This window comes from Podarcis gaigeae, assembly GCF_964106915.1.
Source record: "Podarcis gaigeae genome assembly, chromosome: 12".
Lineage (NCBI taxonomy): Eukaryota > Metazoa > Chordata > Lepidosauria > Squamata > Lacertidae > Podarcis > Podarcis gaigeae.
In genome coordinates this window covers 56,334,934-56,359,883 of record NC_139688.1, presented here as the reverse complement: position 1 = coordinate 56,359,883, position 24,950 = coordinate 56,334,934, and the positions used below count along the sequence as shown (strand labels likewise).

The window sequence follows — 24,950 nt, the reverse complement described above, 5'->3', positions numbered from 1 at the left end:
GGGAGATACTTGATGTATGAGTTAGTCATGCCCATGGAGTCTTGAACCTTGGAAACATTTTTGGAATGGCCTTGACTTTAAGTGCTCCCATTAATCAAGGGGTTCCACCCTAAATGTAAAGTCATAGGGAAGGTATCCCAATACACTTAGGTTAAACAAGTCTTTTATTGAGAGTATACTTTCTTGTAGCTACTGATTTAGAAATCTAATTTTGAAATTAGTCCATCGAAATAATGGATTACTCATTGATTTCCGTAGGAGCCAAGTGCAATCAGCTTACTTTGGATCCAACCCACTGCTGGTAACTTCACACAACAGTACTGTACACGTAAATTTTCATGTACAGTAGGAAGCACCTGGCGATTGCTGTAAATTCAGTTTTTTCTTTCATGATTTATACACGTCGAAGAGCCTCAGTTATGGATGTCTGACATTTGGAATTTTCTTTTCCAGAACCGTAATGAAATTAAAAATGGAGCAATACTTCGATTAACTACATCACCAGTAAGTTACTGATACGTTCACATTCCTTTGATTTTCTTGTTTCCCCCAATACTATATGATTCCTTTGATTTGATTTTATGTTATGTTCATGGAAAGGGGCCATTACCTATAGGTTGGTGATCCTATACTTCCATTAATTCAGAAGAGGGAAATTACACATATTTTTAAAAGTATCTCACAGTATATTATTATTATTATTATTAAATTTTATGTGTAGAAAGTGGATTTTTTTTATGTCAATCAGGCAATGTGGAGAGTTTCTGATTCTTAGTCAGCTCTCTTGGAAGCAATGCTTAGGGCATGATGACATTCCTCTTCATTCTCTTTCATTTATGTGCTCATCTCAGCAAGGCAGTGAGCTTCATAGCATAGCCACCATGTTCCCTTGTTCATTGAAATATCACACCAGCATAAGATTCCCATTGCAGTCATATATATCAATCAGAACTATGTCCTATTTAGTTCGGTGGGTCTCAGTCCTGGGTAAGTGTAAGATTGCAGCCTCAAAAGATGTTCATAAGTGGGATTGACTGACATAATACTATTGAGCTTTCCCCTGCCTTCATTCTAATACGTCTTAAGACAACATCATTACAAAATTATCGCTTGCTTTTTAAACGGTTGGCAGAATTGCAGTTTTGCGGGTCTGCACCATTACACTTGCAACTTGTTCATTTGGTTCATTTGCTCTATTTGTAAATTTCATGTAATTATTTATTATACTAGTGCCCCCCCTTTCCGAAACCTGCAGGCAAACTCAGTTTCCTAGGTTACAGCAAGTACTGGCTAAATTCTCATTTTCTTTACTCTTTCTGTTCTTCCTCTGATTCATTCCTCTTTAATACCTCAAAAGCCATCTTCCTCCGTCCCCCATATAAATTTATCAGATTTTATTTTAACAAGCTATTTCATATTTGTACATTTCAGCCCTATACCCTGGTGACGCCCCTGTACAGGCAGCTGAATTTATTTCCCTGGGGCTTCCAATTCTGACTCTCGCACGTTTCTGCAGAACGTTCCTATGTGAACCCTATTATGTCTCACTGCTGTTCTGCTCTCATCTGGGTCCAAAAGGAGCCGTGTGCCTATGATTGTGTGTCAATTGGACGCACCTAAAATGGTCACTGCCTGTAATCGCAAACTTGTTGTGAAGAGCTCCGTGTGGAGCCTTTGTCCTTGCTGGTTTCTTTGCCTCTTCCAAAGAGTTGACCTTGCATGGAAAAGTAGAAAGCTACGCTCCAAAACCCTGTATCTCTTCTACCTCAACAGCATTGCTCACCCTAAATCAATTTATTTTGCAACATTAAAATTATTAAAGCTGAAGGCCATGGCTTACAGCAAAAAGATTTCTGCTGTAAAAAAAAATCAATGGGGAAAAAAATCAACGTAGCATTTTTTAAGAGAAGCCATTTCAGTGGGTTCTTCAGTTGCATGGTGAACATGGTTTTACAGAAACCCCACAATATTTGGATTACATTTCCACCACTCTCATCCTACAAAGGGTGTTGAGAAAGGAAGCATCGCAAACATTGCAACATGCCCATCCAGCATTAGACATGTGCATTGTTTCTAAATGCCATATATCATCTTGTTCCTCGTGACATGTATTATCCAGGCTGTGTGACTTTTCTTTTCCCTCTCTCTTTTTTAAAAAAGAAATTTGCAGTTTTAAAACAGTTGCAAAACTATGAGGGGCATAGAGGATTTGTCGATGGCTCATAGGTCCTAGCCACTGGCTGCTCATTACAGCTGACTTTTTCCTGGCTGAACTTGAAAAACCTACAGTAAAAACCATTTTTTTTCAAAACTTGCCCCATGGCAGACAAGATGTGCATGCAATTGAGGGCAGTGACAGAGGGCTATCAAACCTCTCTTTTAAAAGAGACGTTTGATAGATGTTATGATGTTCAATTATCACATTTAACTCACAGAAATAATCCCTCACATTGTTACTTGTCTTACGTACAAGTACCAGTGCAAATTAGCTGGTTCTTTTTAGTTGTAGGATAACTCTGCATGCTAAAAGATGTCAAATCCACTTGTTTGGTGAATTGCCACATATTTTATGCTAACAAACCAACCATTTGGTATTTGGCTGTAACTGTACGAAAAAGAAGTTTAGAAATAAAAGCTGCAGCAGATGTTGACCCACTAAAAATACTATTTTAACCTACTTTATGACCTTGGACAAATCTGTTACTCTGTCCTTCAGTTAATTCCTTTTCAATAATTATTTGGAAACATTTACCACTGAGGTTTCAGTGACTATATTTGTTGAGTGTTTTGGACATGCAAAACCTAATTGCAGAGGTTTATTATATAAGCCCTAACCAATTTTGCTAATGCCTGAGCAGAAAGGCCAAAAACTTAAGTACATTTCAACACATAATGTACTTACTTGTTTCCAGTAATCCAGTGCTTTAAGAAAGTTTAAGCTTCTCAGCGAGTGAAATGGAGTTGTTTTGGACAAAATGACAGCGTGAAGCAGATTACTTTTCTTTGGTTCGTTAAGTGTAAAGTGTGATGAATTAGGCTGTTCATTGTTGCTTGCCTTTTTGGCTACAGGAGATCAGCCATGCGGCGGCAGCCCATATAAATAGCAAGGATGTGACTGATTTATCTGCATAACATGACAGGAGATAACACTGTTGTATTTCATTAGCCTCTGTCACAAGACCATGTTGGAGGCATGCTGTAGCGGTGTCAGAGCAGTACCATTTTCCCTTTTAAATGGATATGTTAACTCTCTCCCCAATTATTATTTTATGTTTAAATGATATATTAGGGCAAGGGTCGCCAACATTTTGGAGCCTACAGGCACATTTGGGAACTAGCGAAACACTACAACAAACCACATAGAGCAGCCTTAGTTGGTGGCTTCTCCCAGATTTTGGAACTCCTTGCCTTGCCCTTCCGCCGGCAGGAGAAGACCACCTTATTCCAACAGGTTTTTATTCCTCCATGTTGTTTTTATTGTAATTATTGGCATGGTTTTAATAGATTTTATATATGTAGGTTTAATTTTATCAGTATTTAGGGCTTTTTGATAGTTTGTTTTTCTCCGTTTTTAGCTGTTCTTATTTTATCTGTTAGCTGCCTTGAGTCCCATCAGAGTAGAAGGTGGGGTGTAAACAAACAAACAAACAAACAAACAAACAAACATTAAATGAATTAAAGGTCCAAACCTCCTAACTAGCAAATCAATACGCCACACAATTCCATTTGAATTCTACCTCAGTTCATTTATTTTGTTTCTTGAACTTTTTGTGAGTCATCTGATGCTTCGTCATGAAGTAGCTGTCACTGGCCGCACTGAGATGTAACAATAAATAAACCATGGTTCAACTAGACATGAATTAGCATATTCTCATTGCAGGCTCATACCTTCATCCAGTGTGGCTGAGAGGATGTGTTTAGAAACCTCTGCTACGCGCATGGGTGAGGTGGTGCAGAGATCTTACCAGAGATTCTTTTAACCAGAGATGTCAGGGAATGACTTTCAGCATGTGTAGCATTTGTTCTACCATTGAGCAGTTCTCAGTAGGAATAACCTAGGAATAACGTACCTTCAGATGCCTATGCTCTGGTGACTTCTAGATTAGATTACTGCAGTACATTACACATGGGGCTGCCCCTGAAGACAGTTCAGAAACTGCAGCTAGTGTAAAATTCAGTGGGCAGATTTCTAATTTGGATCAGATGTTCTGAGCATATTGCACCAATTCTAGCCCTGCTGCACTGCTGCTGCTCGGTTTCCTGGCTCAATTCAAAGTGCTGATTTTGACCTATAAAGCCTTATGCTCCTTGCGACGCAAGTATGTTGAGCACCACCTCTCCCTTTGTGAACCCAGCTGAATTCTGAGGTTTTCATCAAGCCCATATCCATGAGCTGCATCTGTGGAAGGCAAGGAGAGCAGCTACATGAGAAAGGGCCTTTTTAGTGGTGGCTTCCAGTCTGTGGAACCTGTTAGTGGAGACTTCCCACTTGTCCTCCCTACTGTATTCCGGGGTGAGCATTTTAGGAACATTTAAAAATTGTGTTTCCTTTTTAATTCGGCTTTTGATTGATTTTATCTGTGTGCATTTTCATTTACGACATCGCTTACTGTTTAAAACAACTTGACAAATGCAACACAGAATAATAATTTATGTGAGCAATGTTCCAGGAGGGCATTCATGGTTTCATACCGGAATGGGGTCCCTCGGCTCACTCTGCCTCCCAACACTGTGTCGCTGCTTTTACTCCGGCCTTCATACTGTTGTCTTGAAGGGAACCCTTATGCATGAATAAACTGCACGTGCTCAGGGGTCTCACCTAACTGGGACACCCAGTTGTTTGGTCTCCTAAACAGGAGCATCGGCTTGTGGGTAGCTGTTCTTTTGCAGACAGCTGTGTACAACAGCAGGCTGAGTTTGCACTATGATGTGGAATCAGGGTGGGTGGCCTGAGAAGCAGTGCCCTGCTCCATCTTGAAACTGGGTGCCCTGTGTGAGAGTAATGCACAAGCAGAACCGTATCCTGTACGTAATTCACTTCTCCGTCTAAATATTTCTATGCTAAGATTCATGCTGCTTTGGCCCTGAAAGCTCGCTCACTGTCCTGTTTAAGCTAACAAACTTGTCCATCTGCCTTGCAACAGAAAGGGCAGCAAAATCCAGCTAAATCAGAGACACATTTAAGGCATCATAGAGGCCATTTGAAGGGACGTGGGTGGCGCTGTGGGTTAAACCACAGAGCCTAGGGCTTGCTGATCAGTAGGTCGGCAGTTCGAATCCCCGTGACAGGGTGAGCTCCCGTTGCTCGGTCCCTGCTCCTGCCCACCTAACAGTTCGAAAGCATGTCAAAGTGCAAGTAGATAAATAGGTACCGCTCCGGCAGGAAGGTAAACGGTGTTTCTGTGCACTGCTCTGGTTCGCCAGAAGCGGCTTAGTCATGCTGGCCACATGACCCGGAAGCTGTACGCCAGCTCCCTCGGCCAATAAAGCGAGATGAGCGCCGCAACCCCAGAGTCGGCCACGACTGGACCTTTACCTTTAGAGGCCTTTTGAGAAGGGATGTTTTACCCATTTCCTCCTCCCTGTCTGACCAGGATAGTATAATTCATTCCAAACATCAGCCCCCCTTTGCACTTATCTCACAACAAAGAAGTGTTTCCATAAGATGAATATTTTCTTGTAGGTTGTTGTTTTTTTTTAAGTAGGGCTGACTTCTTGGTAACCAGAATTATCATGGTCTAATGAGCTGTACTCCCTGCTGTCCTGGCATTTATCGACCAGAAATTGCAGAGAGTTCTTTGGAAACCGCTCATAGCACATGTCCTGTAGGTGTCATTTCTAATGACACAATGAGAGAGAGGGAGGGAGAATTGGGGCAGAGGGACTGTATTCCATATGAGTGCATATAAAGCACTATGGCAACAGGAGCCAAGACCAGTGAAGGCGCCACACTGAGTGAAGCCTTTTCCCCCATCCATCAGTCGTGATAGCAGGCAGTGTCACCTCGGCTAGTTGCCATGTGAGACAACTAACAGTATTTTTGTGAAAAGAAACTATTTGTTTAATCTGTGATCACGATAAATCTGCTCTGACTTTGTTGAGGCTTGCTACACTAAAGTTAGGGATGAATGAGATCCCACTGCCTGCAGATGTCTGTGGAGTGTTTGAAATTTCAAAACTGTGTTTGTTTTTTACATGTATATCCCATGCTTCTATAAAAGTATTCAAGGTGGCGTACAGTAAATAAATTAAAACAAGACACAGTAATAAAAGCCCAGTGCAAATGCAACCATCTTAAAATACTACGATTAAAAAAGAGAGGCAGTTCCATCATAAAACAGTTTAAAGACCATAGTCTACAAAAAGTGGCTGAAATAATGCACTCTCCGCCAACCATATAAAGCCCAGCAGTGAAGGAGGAAGGTGGACTTTCCTTTGAAGGTGTTCTAGATCAGAGGTCGCCACAAATGAAAAGCCCTGTTTCTGGTAGCTACATGCCATATTTCTGGTGGTGTGCAGAGCCGAATCAGGACTGTGCATGATGATGAGTGAAACTGCTCCAGGAAGGCTTATATAGAGGAAGGTGATTCTTAAGGTATTTTGGCCCCAGGTATCTTTATGGCTTTAAAGATCAAAAGCAGCACCTTGAATTTGTACCAGAAATGATTTGGCAAGTAGTTCAGCTGGTACAAGATCTTTCAAATTTGATCCAGTCAGTGGAACTCTGGCCAGAAGTCTTGCAGCTGCATTAGGAAGAGCTTCCAAACTCTTCTCAAGGGCAGCCCAGGCCCATGGAGCTCATTAGAGTATTCTAATCTGTAGGTGACTGAAGCATGAAATAACTGATGAAAAGTCTGCTATCTTCCTTCCAAATCATTCACAGTTGGCATATAAGACAGTGATGGTAGGAACTTCAGCGTCCTGAAGCATTTCCAAATCAAGGGAATACTCTGGGAATCATAGTAGCATGATACGAAAGCATAAGTTGGAAGTTCAGTTACTATTCATCTGGTGCTTTTTACTAAGTGCTCAAAGTGCTTTGCCCACATTGTCTCAGCATCCCTTACAACTGCATTGTAAGGTACCGTATTTTTTGCACCATAGGGCGCACCGGACCATAGGGCGCACCCAGTTTTTAGGGGGGGAATCAAGAAAAAAAATATTTCCCCCCCCCCCCAGCCCCAAAGAGCAACGTACAGGCTGCACACAACCTCTCCCTGCCGGAGGGGTTGCGCGCAGCTATGGCAGAAGGCAAGGCAGCGAGCGGGATGGATCCCGCTCGCTGTTTTGGCTTCCCCTTTAGCCCCGTGCAGCCTCTCCTTGCCGGGAGACGCTGCGCAGGGCTAAAGAAGCCATAGGGGAGGGGTTGCGCGCGGCTATGGCACAAGCCTGCATTCGCTCCATAGGACGCACACACATTTCCCCTCAATTTTTTGAGGGGAAAAACTGTGTCCAATAGAGCGAAAAATACGGTAGGTGATGGCTGGATCTGAGATCCAGTGCAGGCTCCTTCTGGCGGGTGGGAGGGAGAGCCAATTATTGCAGATAGCTTCCTTCCCCTGCACTCCCCTTGACAGTCCCAGGGGGCATAAAGGTTTGCGGGGGGGGGGGGGAGAGGAAGAATTGGCAAAAGGTACTTTCCCCATGAGCAGAACTCTGTTCAGTGAACATCCCCGCAGTGGAAGCTTAGTTAGAATCCAAGCCATTCATTCCACAGTATTAGCTTTAAGGTAGTTAATGAGGCAAAAGAAGAAGCATTTTCATCAAGGAGTGACCATGCAGGAAAACAGGGCTGTTGTTTTTAATGCGTAGTGGCATTTAAATTAATGTTAATAATAACTGCTGTAAAAAAAGGCTTCTGTGCCCACATAGATTTTTTTTCTTTTCCAAAAGCATTACTTTCTTCTTGGAAAAATAGGAAACAGATTGTTAACTTCCCTCTCTCATTCTCCACTGTGTGGACTTAGGCAGCTCACTAGTTTATAACAAAAAGGCTTAAAAAGAGATGCCACTCTGAAGTTGCTGAGCTGGAATTCATTTACAGATCCGGCACTATCTGACTTCTGCTCAGTACAGGTTGGGAGGAAGAGCTCAGCTAGAAAATAATTTTCCATTGTTAAGTGTTCATGCACATTGCTATTTTTGCTTTGCCAGTTCATAGCAATCACACCCACTCCGATTGAATTGTACATCCTTTTCAGTGGACCTTGTTTACGTTGAACTCAGCACAGTAATGTGCCACACCTCTCCCTTGCATTGATGGCCTTTCTGGTCTCAGTTTGTCATAACATCCCCAACTCTCCTGCCTGTAACTTTGTGTACTTCTCTCTATATAATAAAATGTAAGAATGTCACCACATGGTCCTCATTGGAGGATATGTGGTGCCTCATCCTTTATTTGCATGAAGTCAGGGCAGGGTAGGGAAGGAAGAGTGAATGAGGCTGCAGACAAGGGAGTTAGAAGGGAGTGAAACCAAGAGGGGAAATTTTAAAACAAGGGCAGAAGTTTGAGTGAAGCAGGGATGGACAGATACTTAGAGGGGAAAAGTGGTCGTTTTAAACAACAGCAGAGATTTGAATAAAGCAAGAATCTGGATACCCTGCGGGGGAAAGTGATGGTTTTAAATAATGGTAATGACTTTAGTAGAGTAAGTAGGGAGTGACACTGAGTGGGGGAGAGTAGCAATTTTTAATAAGGTTTGAATACAGGGAGAAGGGAGTTTGGAAAGGCTACGTTGTGTTAGCTTTTTGGTGTTAGCTTTTGTGTGCACCCATCTCTCTTATTTCTCCTTTGTTAAAACTATTTTTTAAAAGAAAAACCATCAGTGTTTCTCCACCCCTACATTACTCTGCTGTTGTTTAAAATAGCCCCTTCTTTTTCCTTTCAGCGTTTCTCCCTTCTCGCTGTACTCAAACCTCTCCTTTTTCCATTCCTTAGCAGCCCCATGTGAAAAAGATAAAGGATGCAGAGCCCCCAAATTTCCCATAGCACCTTCACACAATGTATTTCACTCTTGGTACTACGCCGTCTTCAGATTCAGTGTAGCAATTGAGAACATAAATTTTCATCAACCGACTACCAAATAGGAAACGGGATGAAGCCTGGAAATGGGAGTGATCTGTGTGCAAGAGAGAGTTGAAAAAAGTAAGGAGGGTGGAAAGGAAAAGGGAGTGGAGGTGAAAATGTGATAGTATTGAAACTTAACTAGTATTTTTTCTTCGGGTGTCTTCATATATTATTAACACTTGAAATTAAGGTCTGTCTTCCCCCCTCTCTCCCCTCCCTCCATTTATTCAATGTTCTGTCTTTGGTGAGGCCCAAACCGCCCTTCAGCTCCATGAGAGGATCCAGTCTTCTAGCATGGATGCCAAGTTGGAAGCACTGAAAGACCTAGCTAGTTATTCACGCGATATAACGTTTGCCCAAGAATTTATCAATCTAGACGGCATTTCGCTCCTGACGCAGATGGTGGAAAGTGGCACTGAGTGAGTATTTTAACACGTGCACATTTTCTTATTTGTTGCTTGGATAAGCTAGTAAAATTGTGTTTGTTGTTCATTTAAAAGTAAGTCATGTTAGAAGCCACTATTTCTGCTTTTGTTCCTTGGAAAGGAATGAGTATTTCATGAGAGGCGAGTTAAAGAGAAGTAGTTCTCTGATGGAGGAATGTTTGTATGTGTTATCTGCCACTAGACGTCCTGAGAGCTATTCATCGCCTGATGCCCGTTCTTAAATAGTTACCACATGATGTTTTAAAAGTATAGACAGTTTGGGGAATGTTAGAAACCCCTTGGAAATCCTGCAAGCTTTATAGTAAAAATGTATGGTTGGGTGGCAGGGGTGGGGAAATATGCAGGCACAATTCTGTGTTTCTACAAATTTCCAGTAGCTAAACTATGCTTCTTGCCTGAATTACAGTTGGAGCCAGAATGCAGTCTTGCACCCAAAAGTTTTGCTTTTACAAGATGTAAGACTAGGGATGATGTGCCTTCTAGTAAGCTCCAGCCCTGTGTGTGTGCCTGCTTGCATGATTTACGCATCATAATGTGGATCCTGACTGAACAAGGCAAACACAGTGTTGTGAGCTAGGCAGCGGTTCAGTGAGGAACCTCTACTTAAAGCAGATAATTCCACTTTCTTTGGATCAGTTCAGTATCTCAGCAGAATTACCTGCCCCTGGAAGAGTCTGATTGGAAGCAAGGAAGGTCAGAGCACCATATCACTTAGAGAGGAAATGTGTAGACTTCTTTGTGTACATATTGTTAAACCTCGGTCTTTTTGATGAGCAAGATTTTTATTTTTTTTGTGGGAGGGATGAAAGAATATTGCATCAAATTCAAAAGTTGTGGCTATATAAATAGCATAGCATTCCAGAGTGTCTTAACAAAATCTGAATGTGTGGTTCATCATTGTTGAAAATACAGGTTTAAAAATGCATTTTTGACATTGATTTCAACTGAGTACTGTCAGCTTCAGTCGCTTGTTGTAAGAGGAAGGAAGGAAGGAGAGTTTCTTTCCCAGAGTCATTATATGCACCTGCTATCTCCTTTATGCTCCATCAAATTTGATGTGAAAGTCTCACTGTGGTTTCCATGTGCCCAGTGCAAATGGCAAGACCCATGCCAATAGCAGTCATTCATGGGGATGTGTGTTTGTGTGCATTTGCGCACGCACATGTCTTAACATGCACAAAGAATGTGTTGCTGAGCAGCCGTTAAGGGTTGATTTAGTTGCTGTAATAAATGTGCATGTGAGACCCATCCCACTTGTGTTGGAATCCCATGGAGACTCCATCCTAGGAGGGCCAGCACAGATCTGCAGATATTCACAGGAACTAGCTGATTTGCAGCTTCCTGCCTTTAGGGATGGGAAACGGTGGTCCCCCGGATGTTGTTGGACCCCAGCATTCATCAGTCCCAGCCAGTATGGCCAGTGGTCCGGGGTGATGGGAGATGTGGTCCAATGTGGTGGTGGGGCTACAGGTTCTCAGCAGCTCTTCCATAAGTGTGGAGTTACAGACCTACCTTCTTCCTGCTGATAGGAGAATTCCCCTCCCCACTTATGTAGGTCACAATAGCCTTGGTAGCAGACAAAGAAGAAGCGCGCTGCTCCTTTAATTTGGAGATGCATGTGCCTCTTCTTCATATGTTTGAAGGAAATTGTTCATGAACTTGAATGAGATGACTTCCACCAAGAGCTTTGCAGATAAATAATTCCTTTCCCTGCAGCTTGTTTTAATTCTGCTAAGGACATTGCTGCAGTGGTTGTAAGGCTAAATACTGTAACAGGAGTCTTTCACTGTGTGTGTGTACTGTATATGGAGCCATCATTATTGTGTTTTATGTGGTACCCTTTCCTTTCATGCAGGCCCCTGTTTCTGCACCCCCCTCTCCCTGTCTGCCACTGCCCGACCCCTTGCAGCCCTCTTCCAATTCAAAACTTGCCAGAATATTCCAAGTTTTGGGAAATGGCAGTCTTGCAGCCATTGCATATTGTCACGGTGTTCTCTGTTTCTGCAGATTGAGCTGGGAGTTTCCCTGGGGGCAGATTTAGGGTTCTTCCTTACAAAACAGGTCCCGCCGAGCCCTGAGCCACAGACAATCATTCTCTGTTCACCCTAAGACATCCTAACTGAACTTGAAAACAAGGGGCCTTCTTGATCTATAACCAGAGGCTTTGCCAAATAAGCCACAAAGGAGCTGGTCTCGTCAGAGCTGGCAAAATTTGTCTCAGCTGGAAGTGGCTCCTGGCAGATAGGAAGGGTGCACATTCAGCAAGTATTAAGCCTTTGTGGCTTGAGGAATTCCAAAAGGAGCTGCTGTCCTTTTGGTAGAGAGCCAGCAATGTAATCCAGAGTCCCTTCGAGGACAAACAGTGAGCATATTGTGGTAGGCAAATGTCTAAGCAAGTATCCTTTCACTATTATTCTATAACATTATATTGCCATTCTGTTTCAGATTTTCTTCTTCTGTTAAAATTAATATGAACAAAAGTCTGTGGCTCATTTGTACTCTTGAGTTACAGAGTCTTTTAAAAGGCATTCCATTTTCTCACAGACCACTCTGAATTATTGGGATCTTTCTGGCCCACTAATTTTAGAACATCATTGTTCAGCGCATTATTGTTCATATAACCCCCAAAAGGCAAATATTGTGACTTCAGCCTTCAGAAATAACATCATGCAGAATCAAGTCATGCCCAGTCTGGTTAACCTCACAGCAACTTTGCTGACAAGCAAGATCGTTTGAATTCCCTTTGTTTCCCTATAAGTTATGTTTAGGAAGTTCCACGGAGAACCATCAAATTAGAGCACTGATTCATTCCCCTTCCGATTTGAAGTAACAGGAGAAATGTATTAAAATCACAGATTTGGATACCTGTATTTTAGCTAGAGCGAAAATTTGAAGAGCAACCAAGGGTTAAATTGTTTTCATTGCACAATCCTGTAATTTCTGCCACATATAAGTAAGGTTGAAAGGGGCACCATTACCTGCAAAAGGTTGTGCCTCAAATGCCAAGAATTATTATACTATATTTTTTTGCAGATGATGAAAAGGGCCACCTCCCTTCAGGTAGAACAAACAAACCCCTGTTCACATATGTGATGCTTTTGACTCAGCGCTTTATGTTGTGTTTGAAATTTACACCTCAGGTGCTCTGATTCCGGATATAGCTGGCTAAAAACTTGTCCTTCACAACCAGTATATTGCACAATTCCCATTAGTTGCCATAGGGCCTATCCTGAAGGTGTTAGTAGAGGATTGTGTCCTTAGATTCCGTCTTGAGGGGATGGGCATTTAAAAACTCCCTACTGTATTCATACATGGCTTGAATTAAGCAAAACAGTTGTATACTCAACGTTATTGTTTATACAAATTGTGTGTCTGTTCTGTACAGCCTGCTTATTTCATCTTTTTTAAAATAATATTTATTAAAGTTTCCAATTAATACCAAAAAAATAAACATACACAAAAAATAATAATAAAAATACAAAAATACAAAAACAAAAAAGAACAGTTAAAACAAATGTAGTTTCCATTACTCATTTCCATTAACTTATTTCCCAGACCTCCTCTCACCTCCCCCTTTTGTATTCCAGTTCAAGTTCTTAATTCAGCAAATCCTTATTATAACTTGTTGTAACTTATTGTAACTTATTACTCAACCTCTACATTACAGCTGGTAACCACTTAATTTTTATCCAACATCACACTAATGTCCATTAATTTTATAATGCCTCTGCAGATAGTCTTTGAATTTCTTCCAGTCTTCCTCCACCGTCTCTTTTCCCTGGTCTCGGATTCTGCCGGTCATTTCTGCCAGTCCCATATAGTCTATCACCTTCATCTGCCATTCTTCCAGAGTGGGTAGATCTTGCGTCTTCCAATACTTCGCGATGAGTATTCTTGCTGCTGTTGTTGCATACATAAAAAAAGTTCTATCTTTCTTTAGCACCAATTGGCCGACCATGCCCAGAAGAAAGGCCTTGGTGGACGTGCCCAAAGATTAAGGCCTTCTGGGAAATGATCTATAATGAACTGAAAAAGGTATTTAAATATACCTTCCTTAAGAAACCAGCCTGCTTATTTCAATGGTTGGTATGACGAACCTTCATAACTAGTGCTCAAGTTCTGTAAATAAGCTCACGAAAGTTCCTTGCCTGAAGAAGGTTTTACTAGTGTTTCCTGTTCCTGTGGTTACCAGGCTAGTGCTTAAATACAAGGCTGTTTTATCAAAATTGCACCATGCAAGCATTCACCTTATTCACACACTTGTATACTGTCACATTTTGTTATAGTGATTTGTAGTGGTTACGCATTGCCGTGGGATTTGGTGCAAATATTGTAAAGCACAAGAAGTCAGGTGGCCATGGAAAGCAATTCTTTGCTGCCACAGGCAGAATTGTTAGGAGTGGCAGGAGCTGGCCAGTGCCAGATTTACGTATAAGCTTAACAAGCTATAGCTTAGGGCCATAGCTGTCAACCTTCCCTTTTTTTGCGGGAAATTCCCTTATTCCAGTGCCGTTTCCCGCTGCTATCCCGGATTGTTAGATATCCCATAGACTGTCCCCGGGACAGGTGAGGCTGCTTAATCCCTTATTTTCAAATCTGACAGCTATGTTTAGGGCCCCACTCTCTTGCACACCCCCCCCCAAAAAAAAGAAAGAAAGAAAGAAAAGAAAACGATGTACATTTCCAAAATATAAGATAAAATACAAATAAAATAAAACCTACATACAGCAATAGTGTTTTGTGTTGTGTAGGCTCCCATGGTGTAAGTAATGGGCCTCACCTGCTAGCCTGCTTCCTAAAATATCACTGGTTTGCTCATTTCTATATATAGGGTACCTACATTCTGCATGGACTGGTTGCAAATTCCCATATAGCATATATTCAACACAAAAACAGCGGCAATTTGTTGTTGACAAAGGACAGCTGGACATATAAAGGGCCCCATTACCTTCAGCAGTTTAGGGCCTCATCAAACCTAAATCCGGCCCTGAGCTAGACCCATAGTGTGCTAACTGGAGGGTGGTGAATTGTAGAGTTTTAAATGCTGATAGAGCATGTGTTTGTGAGGGACTTGAGAGCTGTATCTACACAGATATAAAAAAACGCTATAAAGAAAAGCTATAGGGAATAAAGAACTCCCAAGGCAATCTGCCATTGACTGTGGATTCTGCTCTACAGCACCATCTTGGTTTTCAGTGTATCTGAAGAAGTGTGCATGCACACGAAAGCTCATACCAAGAACTGACTTAGTTGGTCTTTAAGGTGCTACTGGAAGGAATTTTTTTTGTTTTGACTATGGCAGACCAACACGGCTACCTATCTGTAACTAGCACCATCTGGTGTCACATTTTATAACACATTTTAAATGTTATAAATTGACCTGTGTAGCTGAGTCCATCATATTATGGTTATGATTCTGATTCTGATTTTTTTTTTGGGGGGGGGGAGTGGCCAGTTGTAGGATTATACCCCACCTTTTCCGTAAGGCTTTGAGCTGCTCACACAAACATTTATCCTTTTATATCCTAAAAAGAGAGAAGGGGGAAAATAGAACTTTCTACAGTTAAAAACAAAGTTTTTATTTATCTGAACAGTATATACTTTACTAGCACACAAGAATAAAGAAGTAAAGGAAAACAGAACAGTTTAAATTAAACAAATTCACACACAAAAGTATAAATGTGGGTCATTTCATTCACATTATTGTGAAAAAAAATTCTGTTATTGGTGTGGGGGAACCATTTTTTTTTAAAGATTTGTTTTGTTTGTAAATATCATGATACAGTCCTCAAGGTCTTATGATAATTCTCCCTTAAAAGTTACTAAGAATTACAAACAGTAACTTATTTCATAGTAGATGAAAACCAGTCTTTTTTTCATTGTCATCTAGTAGTATACCACAGTTTTTGAATTCATTTTTCAGCAATAGCTATGGCCCAGATTCGACTGTACCATAAATCCCTCTAAATATTCCCATGCTCTTGTGATTGATATACTGTGTAATTGTTGCTAGCTGCCAGGATGGCTATCACAAGAATTGCCCCAGATAGCCTTCATTTTGGCCATCCTGTGCCCCCAGTAGCATTGGTATCAGTTCTTGTTTTGTTAATTAATTAATTTCTAGGGACTCCGCCCAAATAACCAAATTGTTTCTCCAAATAATCAAATTGTCCCTTGGAAGCTGCTGACAGACTCCTTGGTGGTTGTGATGGAGTTGACTGCTACTTGAGCCAGCAAACTCCCAGGTCTGGTACCTACCTGGCTGGAGGGTGGAGCTCAGGGGTCCATGATCCCAGCAACTATTTTGTTTCTTACGGCTGATGTCTGGGCCCAGATGACCCTTCTGCTTGCTTCTGCGACAAGTTTGAGAGACAGCTAAAAAGGATTGTATGTCCCAAGAAACTTCTGGTCTTTGTCTACTAGGCGATGCCATACTATTGTCCCCCATGGTGGTGAGGTTCTGATATGCAGGCAACGTTCTTAAGCATTCCTTAGAATAATAAGCAATCTTTCTCCCTCCTCCCCCCCCCTTTTCTGTGAGATTTTGTTGTTGAATTAAAAGGTATATTGGGTTGCTTTACATTATTTTCTTCCGAAGAGCATTAAAGCGTGTTATTACCATTTCAAGTCTGCTTCAGTTGAATTATTTCCAACTATAGTTCCTCTGGTGGTGTTCAAATGGCCTTGTAAAACGCAAATGCGGATTAGCAGGGAAATGTCTTAACAATGTTTCTCCTTATCTGAAAGTTTTCAAATTTTTGCAGACGATATCAGAAATTGCAGAAGATAATGAAGCCCTGGTAAGAATCTGATTGGCTCATGACCCTGCAAACTTCCTCCTCTTTGCATGATTAAATTCCAGGCCTCCCTGCTGATTTTATTTATTTGAATACCTGTGCATATTTTGATCAAGCAAATCTGCTTCTCTTTCCTCCTCTTTTATGCCACATGCCACAGATTTATTATGGAGCTTTCAGTTTTTATTTTTTTATTTTTTTATTTTTGCAATGCTTGTGGAATGTATGCTTTGTTTTCCTATACCTCCTGTAGCTATTTGCTGGTGCTGTCTCCTTTTAGCTTTTCTTTTTTTCTTTTTTTGCTTTGAGCTACCATCCATCTTACATGAATATCCTATGTTTCCCACCTGGTGCATCCGGGAAGCTGATGGTTTAGTAATAAACTTGAGAGTCACAGTCATTTTAACTTCTAGCACCAGGTAAAATGGTTTTGGAACAATGGAGAAATTGCAGTGTCAAATATTTTCTGAATAAGCATGTTTTTGATTAGTGGTATGCTGACTCAAATTAATCTTAAACCCACTGATAGTACAGGAGTTCAGTTCAAGTTAAAGGAAAGAAGGTTTCACTTCCGACCAGCTAACTTATTTCTGAATGCTGAGGTAGTAATGATAATAGCTTAGTTTCTGGAGAAAATAAGGACTAGATAAAAGCATTTGAATCTCAAGGGACATAATTTGTTCTAGCCCCTGCTGATGCATGATTCTTATTCATGCTGGTTCTTGACATTTCTCAATTTTGTGAGCATGAAAGCTACTGAGTTTCTGGTGGCTGCAGTTGAGTTTCCTGTGTCTTATTCTCTCTTTTCAAGACTGGTCTACAGTAGGCCAGAAGAAGTTTTGGCACAACATTTCTTGTTTCTAAGTTTGTACATGCAATGCCAATGCATCACCAATGACTATACCGGGTTTCCTAAATTTAGAGTAATTCTATGAAAGTGCTATTTCTCAGAATAAAAGGAAAGACTTCTGTGTTCTGCTAAAGTGGGACTTTCATACTGAGTAAGTGTATGTTCTCGAAGCTACCAGCATGAGTTTGACAAACCTGCGGGAGGCAGTGGAAGACAGGAGTGCCTGGTGTGCTCTGGTCCATGGGGTCACAAAGAGTCAGACACGACTAAATGACTAAAAAACAAGAAGTGTATATTCAGGGAATTCCTGCATGTTAACTCTTTTCATATGAGCAGATTTCTGCGAATGCCTTTCCTAAGTGGAAGAAATTGGTAACTGCTTGAAGTTACACTAGAATAACTCCCAGATGTGATTCTAGAACTTGCTATCTGCACCATTAAATTCAGCATGGAGCTCTGTTGGCTGCTGCTGCTGCTGCTGCTGCCATTAGACACACTAGCTCAAATAATGTAAGATCAGGATGTAATGCTGTTACAAACAAAGCTAGAAATTGTTCTTTAAAAATACAGTCTTGTCATGCGCTAATGGGCTTTGTAGCAAGGTTAGCCTGGAGGTAATCTTGGGCTGAGCGGTGGATTCAGAAGGCACTCAGGCTGCCATTGTCTAAGCTACGCTTGCTCCTTCATCTGATTAACTGCTCTGATGAGAAGGTAAAGGGACACAGGAAAGGATCGGAAACAAATTAAATATCCAGGAAAAGTGGAGACAGGAAGTCAAATAGGTAGCAGTCCAAGAGAAGGAAGAGGCCTATGCTAGGAGGGTTGGAAGAGTGAATGGTCAAGAGGAGAAGTCCTGTGGAAAGGATGTGCTTGGAGACAGAATGGCCAGAGAGAATGGGTGTTTGTGACCATGTTGTGCAGTGCAAAGGATAGTCACATGTTGCTTTGAAATAGTTTGCACTCCAAAGCATTTGGCTCATAAGCTCCCCATTCCTTTTCCCATGCGACTGGGAAGAAAGACTATGCTGGCGCTTATTTCATTTCCTATAATTCTTGCTTTGTCCTTGCACATGAACCAAAGAATATAGTTTAAAGCTAACTGGTCAGTCTCAAAACAAGTCAGCTTCAAACCCGTGGGCTCTGATGCTGTTTTGCTTAGTGAATCAAAATTTGTTTTAAAGCACAATCCCTTGTTTGTACATAACAGCAAGTCAGGAATTGTGGGAAATGGACCCATGGAAATGGGTGGAGTCCTCCTCTCAATTGCTCAAGGAAGAGCACTTAACACATAGTGAATTAAATTAATGGGCTCTAAAGCATCAACGGGGATGGGGGTGGTGCTGTGGTCTAAACCACTGAGCCTAGGGCTTGCCGATCAGAAGGTCGGTGGTTCGAATCCCCGCGACAGGGTGAGCTCCTGTTGCTCTGTCCCTGCCGCTGCCCACCTAGCAGTTCGAAAGCACGTCAAAGTGCAAGTAGATAAATAGGTACTGCTCCGGCGGGAAGGTAAACGGCGTTTCCGTGCACTGCTCTGGTTTTGCCAGAAGCGGCTTAGTCATGCTGGCCACATGACCCGGAAAAACTGTGTGCAGACAAATGCCGGCTCCCTTGGCCAGTAAAGCGAGATGAGCACCGCAACCCCAGAGTCGTTCGTGACTGGACTTAACTGTCAGGGGTCCTTTACCTTTACCTTTACCTTTACCTTTACCTTTAAAGCATCAACACTTGCACTGAAGTACATCTGACTACTAAAAGGGGAACTTCATGTGACAGTGGATCGTAAGCTCTGTGTTGATTGCACAGTGCAATTGGAACCAGACTTCAGTTTCTAATTCTTCTACACGTGGACAGCATGTTTGGGAAATTCCAATAAATTACCTCTCACTGAAGCAAAGAACAAGAAGTCACATGAACTGCTGAGTCCCGCAGAGCTGTTTGGTTGGCATTATCACGCAGCAATCTCTGAAACTGATTTGAACTTGGTAATAAGATGGACATAGTAATAGAAATTATTTTATCTTTCCATTCTGATCTGGTGAGCTGCCCTTGTGCCACAGCTTTTCAGATAACATTTTTGTGCTCTAGTTTTTCCGTGCTCACATATGATGTAGCAATTGCAACACACACAATACGTCCAGGTAGGAAATTGCAGGTATTCCACCACATGTGACCAATTCAGACCTGTCTGTCTTCCTGTATGCTCATGCTTGGAGAAACGTCACACCATTCTGCTGTTGACGCTAAGCAGGTTTGGCTTTGTAAGCTGCCTGGATTTCAGACTGCCTGAGAACTATATATAAGCTGCTCTGAGCCTCTGAGCAGGCAGCTAGATATGTGCAGTGCATGCCTGGGAAACATGCCTGCAGTGGAGGCAGTGTGTGTTTGGCATGTATATACATTTCCTGCACAAAATGGGAAATAGTCTAACTTGGTATAAGGCAGCTGGCTAGCCATAAGGCTCTGTGTAGGAAATACTATACAGGTTGTACTGTGGTTTTAGTTGTTTCTGTTGCTTGCTGAGATATTTTAATGATTTTATTGTTGTGTATTCTATAATTTTATTTATTTAAACTGTTGTGCCCTGCCGAAGGGTAAGCTATAAATATTTTTTAATAAATAGGAACAGATAATGTGAAGCAAATGAAAGAGAATCAAGCTCACAAAGCACAAACATATATACACCACTTCCAAGTTGGTGTGTGCCAAAAGCAGAATAGATTTCAATAAGTCCTTTGCATGTTAGATCTCTGAGGAAGACTAATTCATGGTCAAAGCTGTTCTCACCTGTGGCTACCAAAAAATGTTTTGTAAGGTTGAAAGGTGCACATTGAATTGCTTATATTTCTGATAACTTTAACCCAACTTGGCATTTTAAAAAGCCATTTGTGAAGCTACCCTGCGTCTCTCTTTGGTCTGTGGTGACAAGCACCGTTAAACGGGAATAAGCTGAGCCTAGAGACTGCTTCTGCTGTGCCAATAGTAGCTAGTTTTCTCTCTGCTTCCGGCTTGTTCCCCCGCGGCCTTCCCCTGCAGTATTAACCAACTGTTGCCTTAACTTAACATTTCCACTTTGGGCCCTTGTTTGTACAAAGCAGATGCCAAAGGAATGTCACTGACTCGAGGCGGCTCTGGGCCGCAGTGCGCAGGGGAAGTTCCTTCCAGCTGCAGTCCCCAAGCGCACAGATGCGGCTGCAGCAAGGAGCCTCCATGAATCCCTCACTCTGTCGGCAGAAAGAGGAGGAGGAAAGCAGCCTTTCTTTCCTGGCCCCACAAATGTCTCATTGTGCTGAACTGCCATTTGGATTCATATTTAATAATGAGCTAAGTTTGCAGCATTTGCCTGCCTGTTTACAAGGACAGGGGGTGGTTCATAAGATACTGTTTTGTTTTGTTTTATTTTATTACGTGCCCATTTATTTAAGTTGGATTTGAATATATGCCCTAACTATGCCATATAAATTGGATTGTGGGGTATATATGTATTCACTTAGATGTAAGTCCCACTGCGTAAAATTGAGCTTATTCCCAGGTCAATGTGCACAGGATTGCAGCATCAGTACTTGAATCTTCTCTTCTGAAGTCTTAACTTTGGCCTGGAATAATTCTGCCTCTTCGGCATTTAGAGTGTTTTTTTTTTTTCTGCTCGTCTTCCTGGGAAGATTTTCTGGTACTGTGATGACACCTTGTGGGGAAAGCATTTAATTTTATAATGCAACATGTAGAAACTGCGAGTGAAGCTAGACGTGATAATGGTTATCTCTCTTTGACACACAACTAATACCAGATTTGGTAATATCAGAGAAGGCAATTTTCAGGTCAGAGAAAGAAACCGTAGGGGAAAGGTTTTCACGCAGACCTCACCAATGCACACTGATCCAAAACATACCCTTGTTGGGGGATCTATTCAAAAACGTGTTAGGGGATCTGGTTTCCCATCCCTCACATCCCATGTAGTTTGGTGCTCTTTTTTAAAGGTTCCACTCATTGTGCCCCTCAGTGGATATAAGCAGCCAGTCCCCCCCACTCCTTTGTGTATGCTTAAAAAATACACCCTGATCCAGTTAAGATGAAGTACAATGCTAGAACAGCTTTCATTGAGTTGTCATTGCTAATAGCCATTGAACCCGTCCAAACCCTTTTAAAAGCAATTTAAGCCCATGGTCGGACACGGGTGGCACTGTGAGTTAAACCACAGGCCTAGGACTTGCCAATCAGAAGGTTGGCGGTTCGAATCCCCGCGATGGGGTGAGCTCCCGTTGCTCAGTCCCAGCGCCTACCCACCTAGCAGTTCAAAAGCATGTCAAAGTGCAAGTAGATAAATAGGTACCGCTCCGGCGGGAAGGTAAACGGCGTTTCCGTGCGCTGCTCTGGTTTCACCAGAAGTGGCTTAGTCATGCTGGCCACATGACCCGGAAGCTGTACGCCGGCTCCCTTGGCCAATAAAGCGAGATGAGTGCTGCAACCCCAGAGTCGGCCACGATTGGACCTAATGGTCAGGGGTCCCTTTACCTTTACAAGCCCATGGTCATCACCATATATTGTGGTCAGAAATTTCATTTATTAAGTGTTGTATGAAGCAGTAGTTTCCTCCTCTTTCTCATTCCTTTTTTTTCACCTGGTTCCATCCCTTACATAGGACTCCTCTTGGTGTGCAGAGATGCTAGATGACCCAAGCTGCCCTTCATGGTATTTCCTGTGCAAAGCTTCTCTCAGATTTGGCATCTCCCCCTGCGTCACTTCCTTTGTTCATGGCAAACCACAGAATGCTAAGCTCAGATGTGGTCCCGATCCAGGAAGGGAATTGGAGCATACTGGGGGGGTGGGGGGTGGGAGAGAGAAGCATGTGCACCAGGAAATATTATGTGACCTCTTTCCAGCGGGACTTCAGAACAAAATTTTGGAAGGTGTCATAGTTGCTGCTGCATGAGAGGAAGAGCAAATGCGCTCATTACTGCACACACACACACACACACACACACACACCTGGTGAGCTGCATGCAATCCTAGCTCCACTTGTATATTTTTCTGGTGTAATGTGAGTCCATTGCATGTGCATAGCAAATGCAGTATGTTTAGCAGTTCTCAGTATTGCAGTATGCCTTCATTTCTTCCACTAGGTGTCATTGTACAACAGGCAGTTGCATGAGCTGGCTGTGCTCTGACACCGTGGTCAGACTCAGTGTGCTACTGAAGACCAGTTGCTAAAAACCACAGGGTAGGATAATGCTCTTGTGCTCAGGTCCTGCTCACAGATTTCCCACAAGCGCATCTGGTTGGCTGCTGTGAGACCAGGATGCTGGACTCCATGGGCCATTGGTCTGATCCAGCAGACTCTCCTTACATTCTTATTATGAGGTACTGATTAACCCGCCCTCTGGCGTTTAAAACCCAGATAAGGTTTGTGCTAGATTTGATTCTGTGCAAACTGACACTATAAAGTCCACCACTGAATTTATTTGGTTGCTAAGAAACTGGAATTTGCTCATCACTGGAAGTTCCAGCCAATATGATGACATAATCAAGGTTGCCATGGCGGCAAGTGTTCTGTACTGGTCCTGTGGTGCAGCCCAAGGAAAGTGGACAACTTGCTCTGACAAGTGTTGGAAGTGAAATGAGGCCTTTCGAGCCTTTTTCTCCAGGTCATGTGACCTAAGCTCTGTCCCTCCGGGGAGAACTAGATTCTCTTGAAGCATCTGCCCTCTAGCTTGGAGATGGGCACCTCACCTGCGCTTCATAGTCTGTGCCGTTGGACTGGCAAGGTGGTGAGAAAGGCATTTGCTCCTTCTGGCACAGGGGAAGGTGCTTGTGAATGTCTCGGGTCCTCTCCAAAGGCTAACTTTGGGTTCCATGATCCTCTGATCACCAACATCGGGCTTGGAGTCAGGACCCCAGTTTGGCTCCTTAGCCAGTGATGCTGTAGCTTCCAATTCAGTGTGCTTGACTCCAGAGTTATGAGTGTAAGTCTCTCTCTCTGTATGTTTCCCCCTGACTGAGCTTAAGGGCTTCTTGCTTTCTAGGTAGTCTTCCTGGGTTGAATTATCACGAGCTATGTATTAAAGAAAAGCCTAAAGGTATCTAGCTATTTTTTTTCTTAATAGTGTGGAACAATTAGGGAGAAGATAGTTTTGCAGCAGAGTTCCATTTGCATAAGAATATGCCCTGATTTATATCTGACCTGCTAACTAGAACACTGTTCTTTTTAAAAATGATAATCAAAAAACCCTACGCATATTCATAGTGTATTCCGCCCCACCACCCCCCCAAAAAAACCTGGAGGCTGTTCCCATAGGGTTTTATAGAGTGGTTTTCACGTTGGGGTGGGTGTGAATTTGTCAGGCTGAGGTTCTGTAGATGAGTACCTCATTCCTTAACTATAATTCAGAGCTCACATGTGCCCTCCCCTATCCATCCTGAATCCAAACACACCAACCCGGCTGGCCATACCAGTGGTGCAACAATAAAACTGCTAGCATATTTGCACAGCTAAGCAGGGTCCAGTATGGCATCAAATTGGATGGGGGACTGCGTGTTGAAATTCTTGCATTTCAGGGGGTCGGACTAAATGACCCTCAGGGTCCCTTCCAACTTTCTAATTCTATTATTCTGTGTTAGCACTGGCAATAAACAGAGTGTTTTGTTTGCTATGCTTTGGAAATCTGAATTTAAAGCTCATTTCCAAACTCTGATGAATAGCAAAGGTGCTGATAAAAGCTTTAATCTGGTAGAGAAGGAGGGAAGAACATGATTCTGTGGCCTATTTTTGTGTTGGCTGGTGTTTGTCCAAAAGTGGGGAACCGTTTAAACAGCAATTGATCTATTACAGTGGTGCCTCGCAAGACGAAATTAATCCGTTCCGCGAGTCTCTTCGTCTAGCGGTTTTTTCGTCTTGCGAAGCAAGCCCATTGACGGCTTAGCGGATTAGCGGCTTTTAGCCGCTTTTAGCGGCTTATAGGCTTAGCGGATAAGCAGATAAGCGGCTTAGCGGATTAGAAAAAGGGGGGGAGGGAAAAAACCCCGCAGGAGCTCGCAAGACATTTTCGTCTTGCGAAGCAAGCCCATAGGAAATTTGTCTTGCGAAGCGCCTCCAAAACGGAAAACCCTTTCGTCTAGCGGGTTTTCCGTCTTGCGAGGCATTCGTCTTCCGGGGCACCACTGTATTGGAAGAGAAGCAAGTCTTTCGTAGGTGTCTTGTTTTTGAGTGAGCAGACTGACACCTGACAAGGTTATTGTTCTTGGGCATTGGACAGCCTTTTCCCACGCAGAATGCAGAAGCATCCTCAATCACTTCCTTCCAGTTGACGCTGCTTTGGGATCCATGTGGATATCACTTGATGCTGCTTTGCTGCACGGCCTTCATTTTATTCTGCTCCTGCCCCTTCTTGCGCATCTTTGCTTTGTTTTCCCCCTTTTGCCCAAAGGTTTCCCACTGCTTTTTACATGGTTCTTCTCCCACCCCACTTCTGCTATGGCTCCTGTCTCTTCCAGCTTTGGAGACATGTTATCCTTCACTCTGACGGCTTTCGTTGAACTGATGGATCATGGAATTGTATCCTGGGACACATTCTCTGTGGCTTTCATTAAAAAGGTACAGTATGCTTATGCTTGACATTAAGGGTCAGAGTAGATGTATTTTCCGCACACATCTGTTCTGTTCATTTACAAAATGGAAAGGGCGGGGGAAGGCCGCTTGGGAGCTTTCCATGCCAGTATCAGCCTATTCTTGGAAGTTGCCTGGAAACACTGTGTGTCAGGCACCAGAATGACGTCGTCTTCTTCTTATTATTATTATT

General features: G+C 42.5%; 1 protein-coding gene across 5 annotated transcripts in view; it reads left to right on the top strand.

Annotated features, from left to right (window-relative positions):
- Positions 1–24,950, top strand: part of ELMO1 (engulfment and cell motility 1) — a 299,706-nt gene that overhangs the window by 93,018 nt on the left and 181,738 nt on the right. For 3 of the 5 annotated variants that reach the window (XM_083706312.1, XM_083706315.1, XM_083706316.1), the window contains exons 5-8: positions 454–504; positions 9,317–9,486; positions 16,278–16,313; positions 24,646–24,745. In XM_083706312.1, coding sequence (XP_083562438.1) covers positions 454–504; positions 9,317–9,486; positions 16,278–16,313; positions 24,646–24,745 — 357 coding nt within the window. Of the gene's footprint in view, positions 1–453; positions 505–9,316; positions 9,487–16,277; positions 16,314–23,097; positions 23,118–24,645; positions 24,746–24,950 lie in introns of those variants that run through there. The other 2 variants (XM_083706317.1, XM_083706318.1) reach the window with 2 other exon arrangements.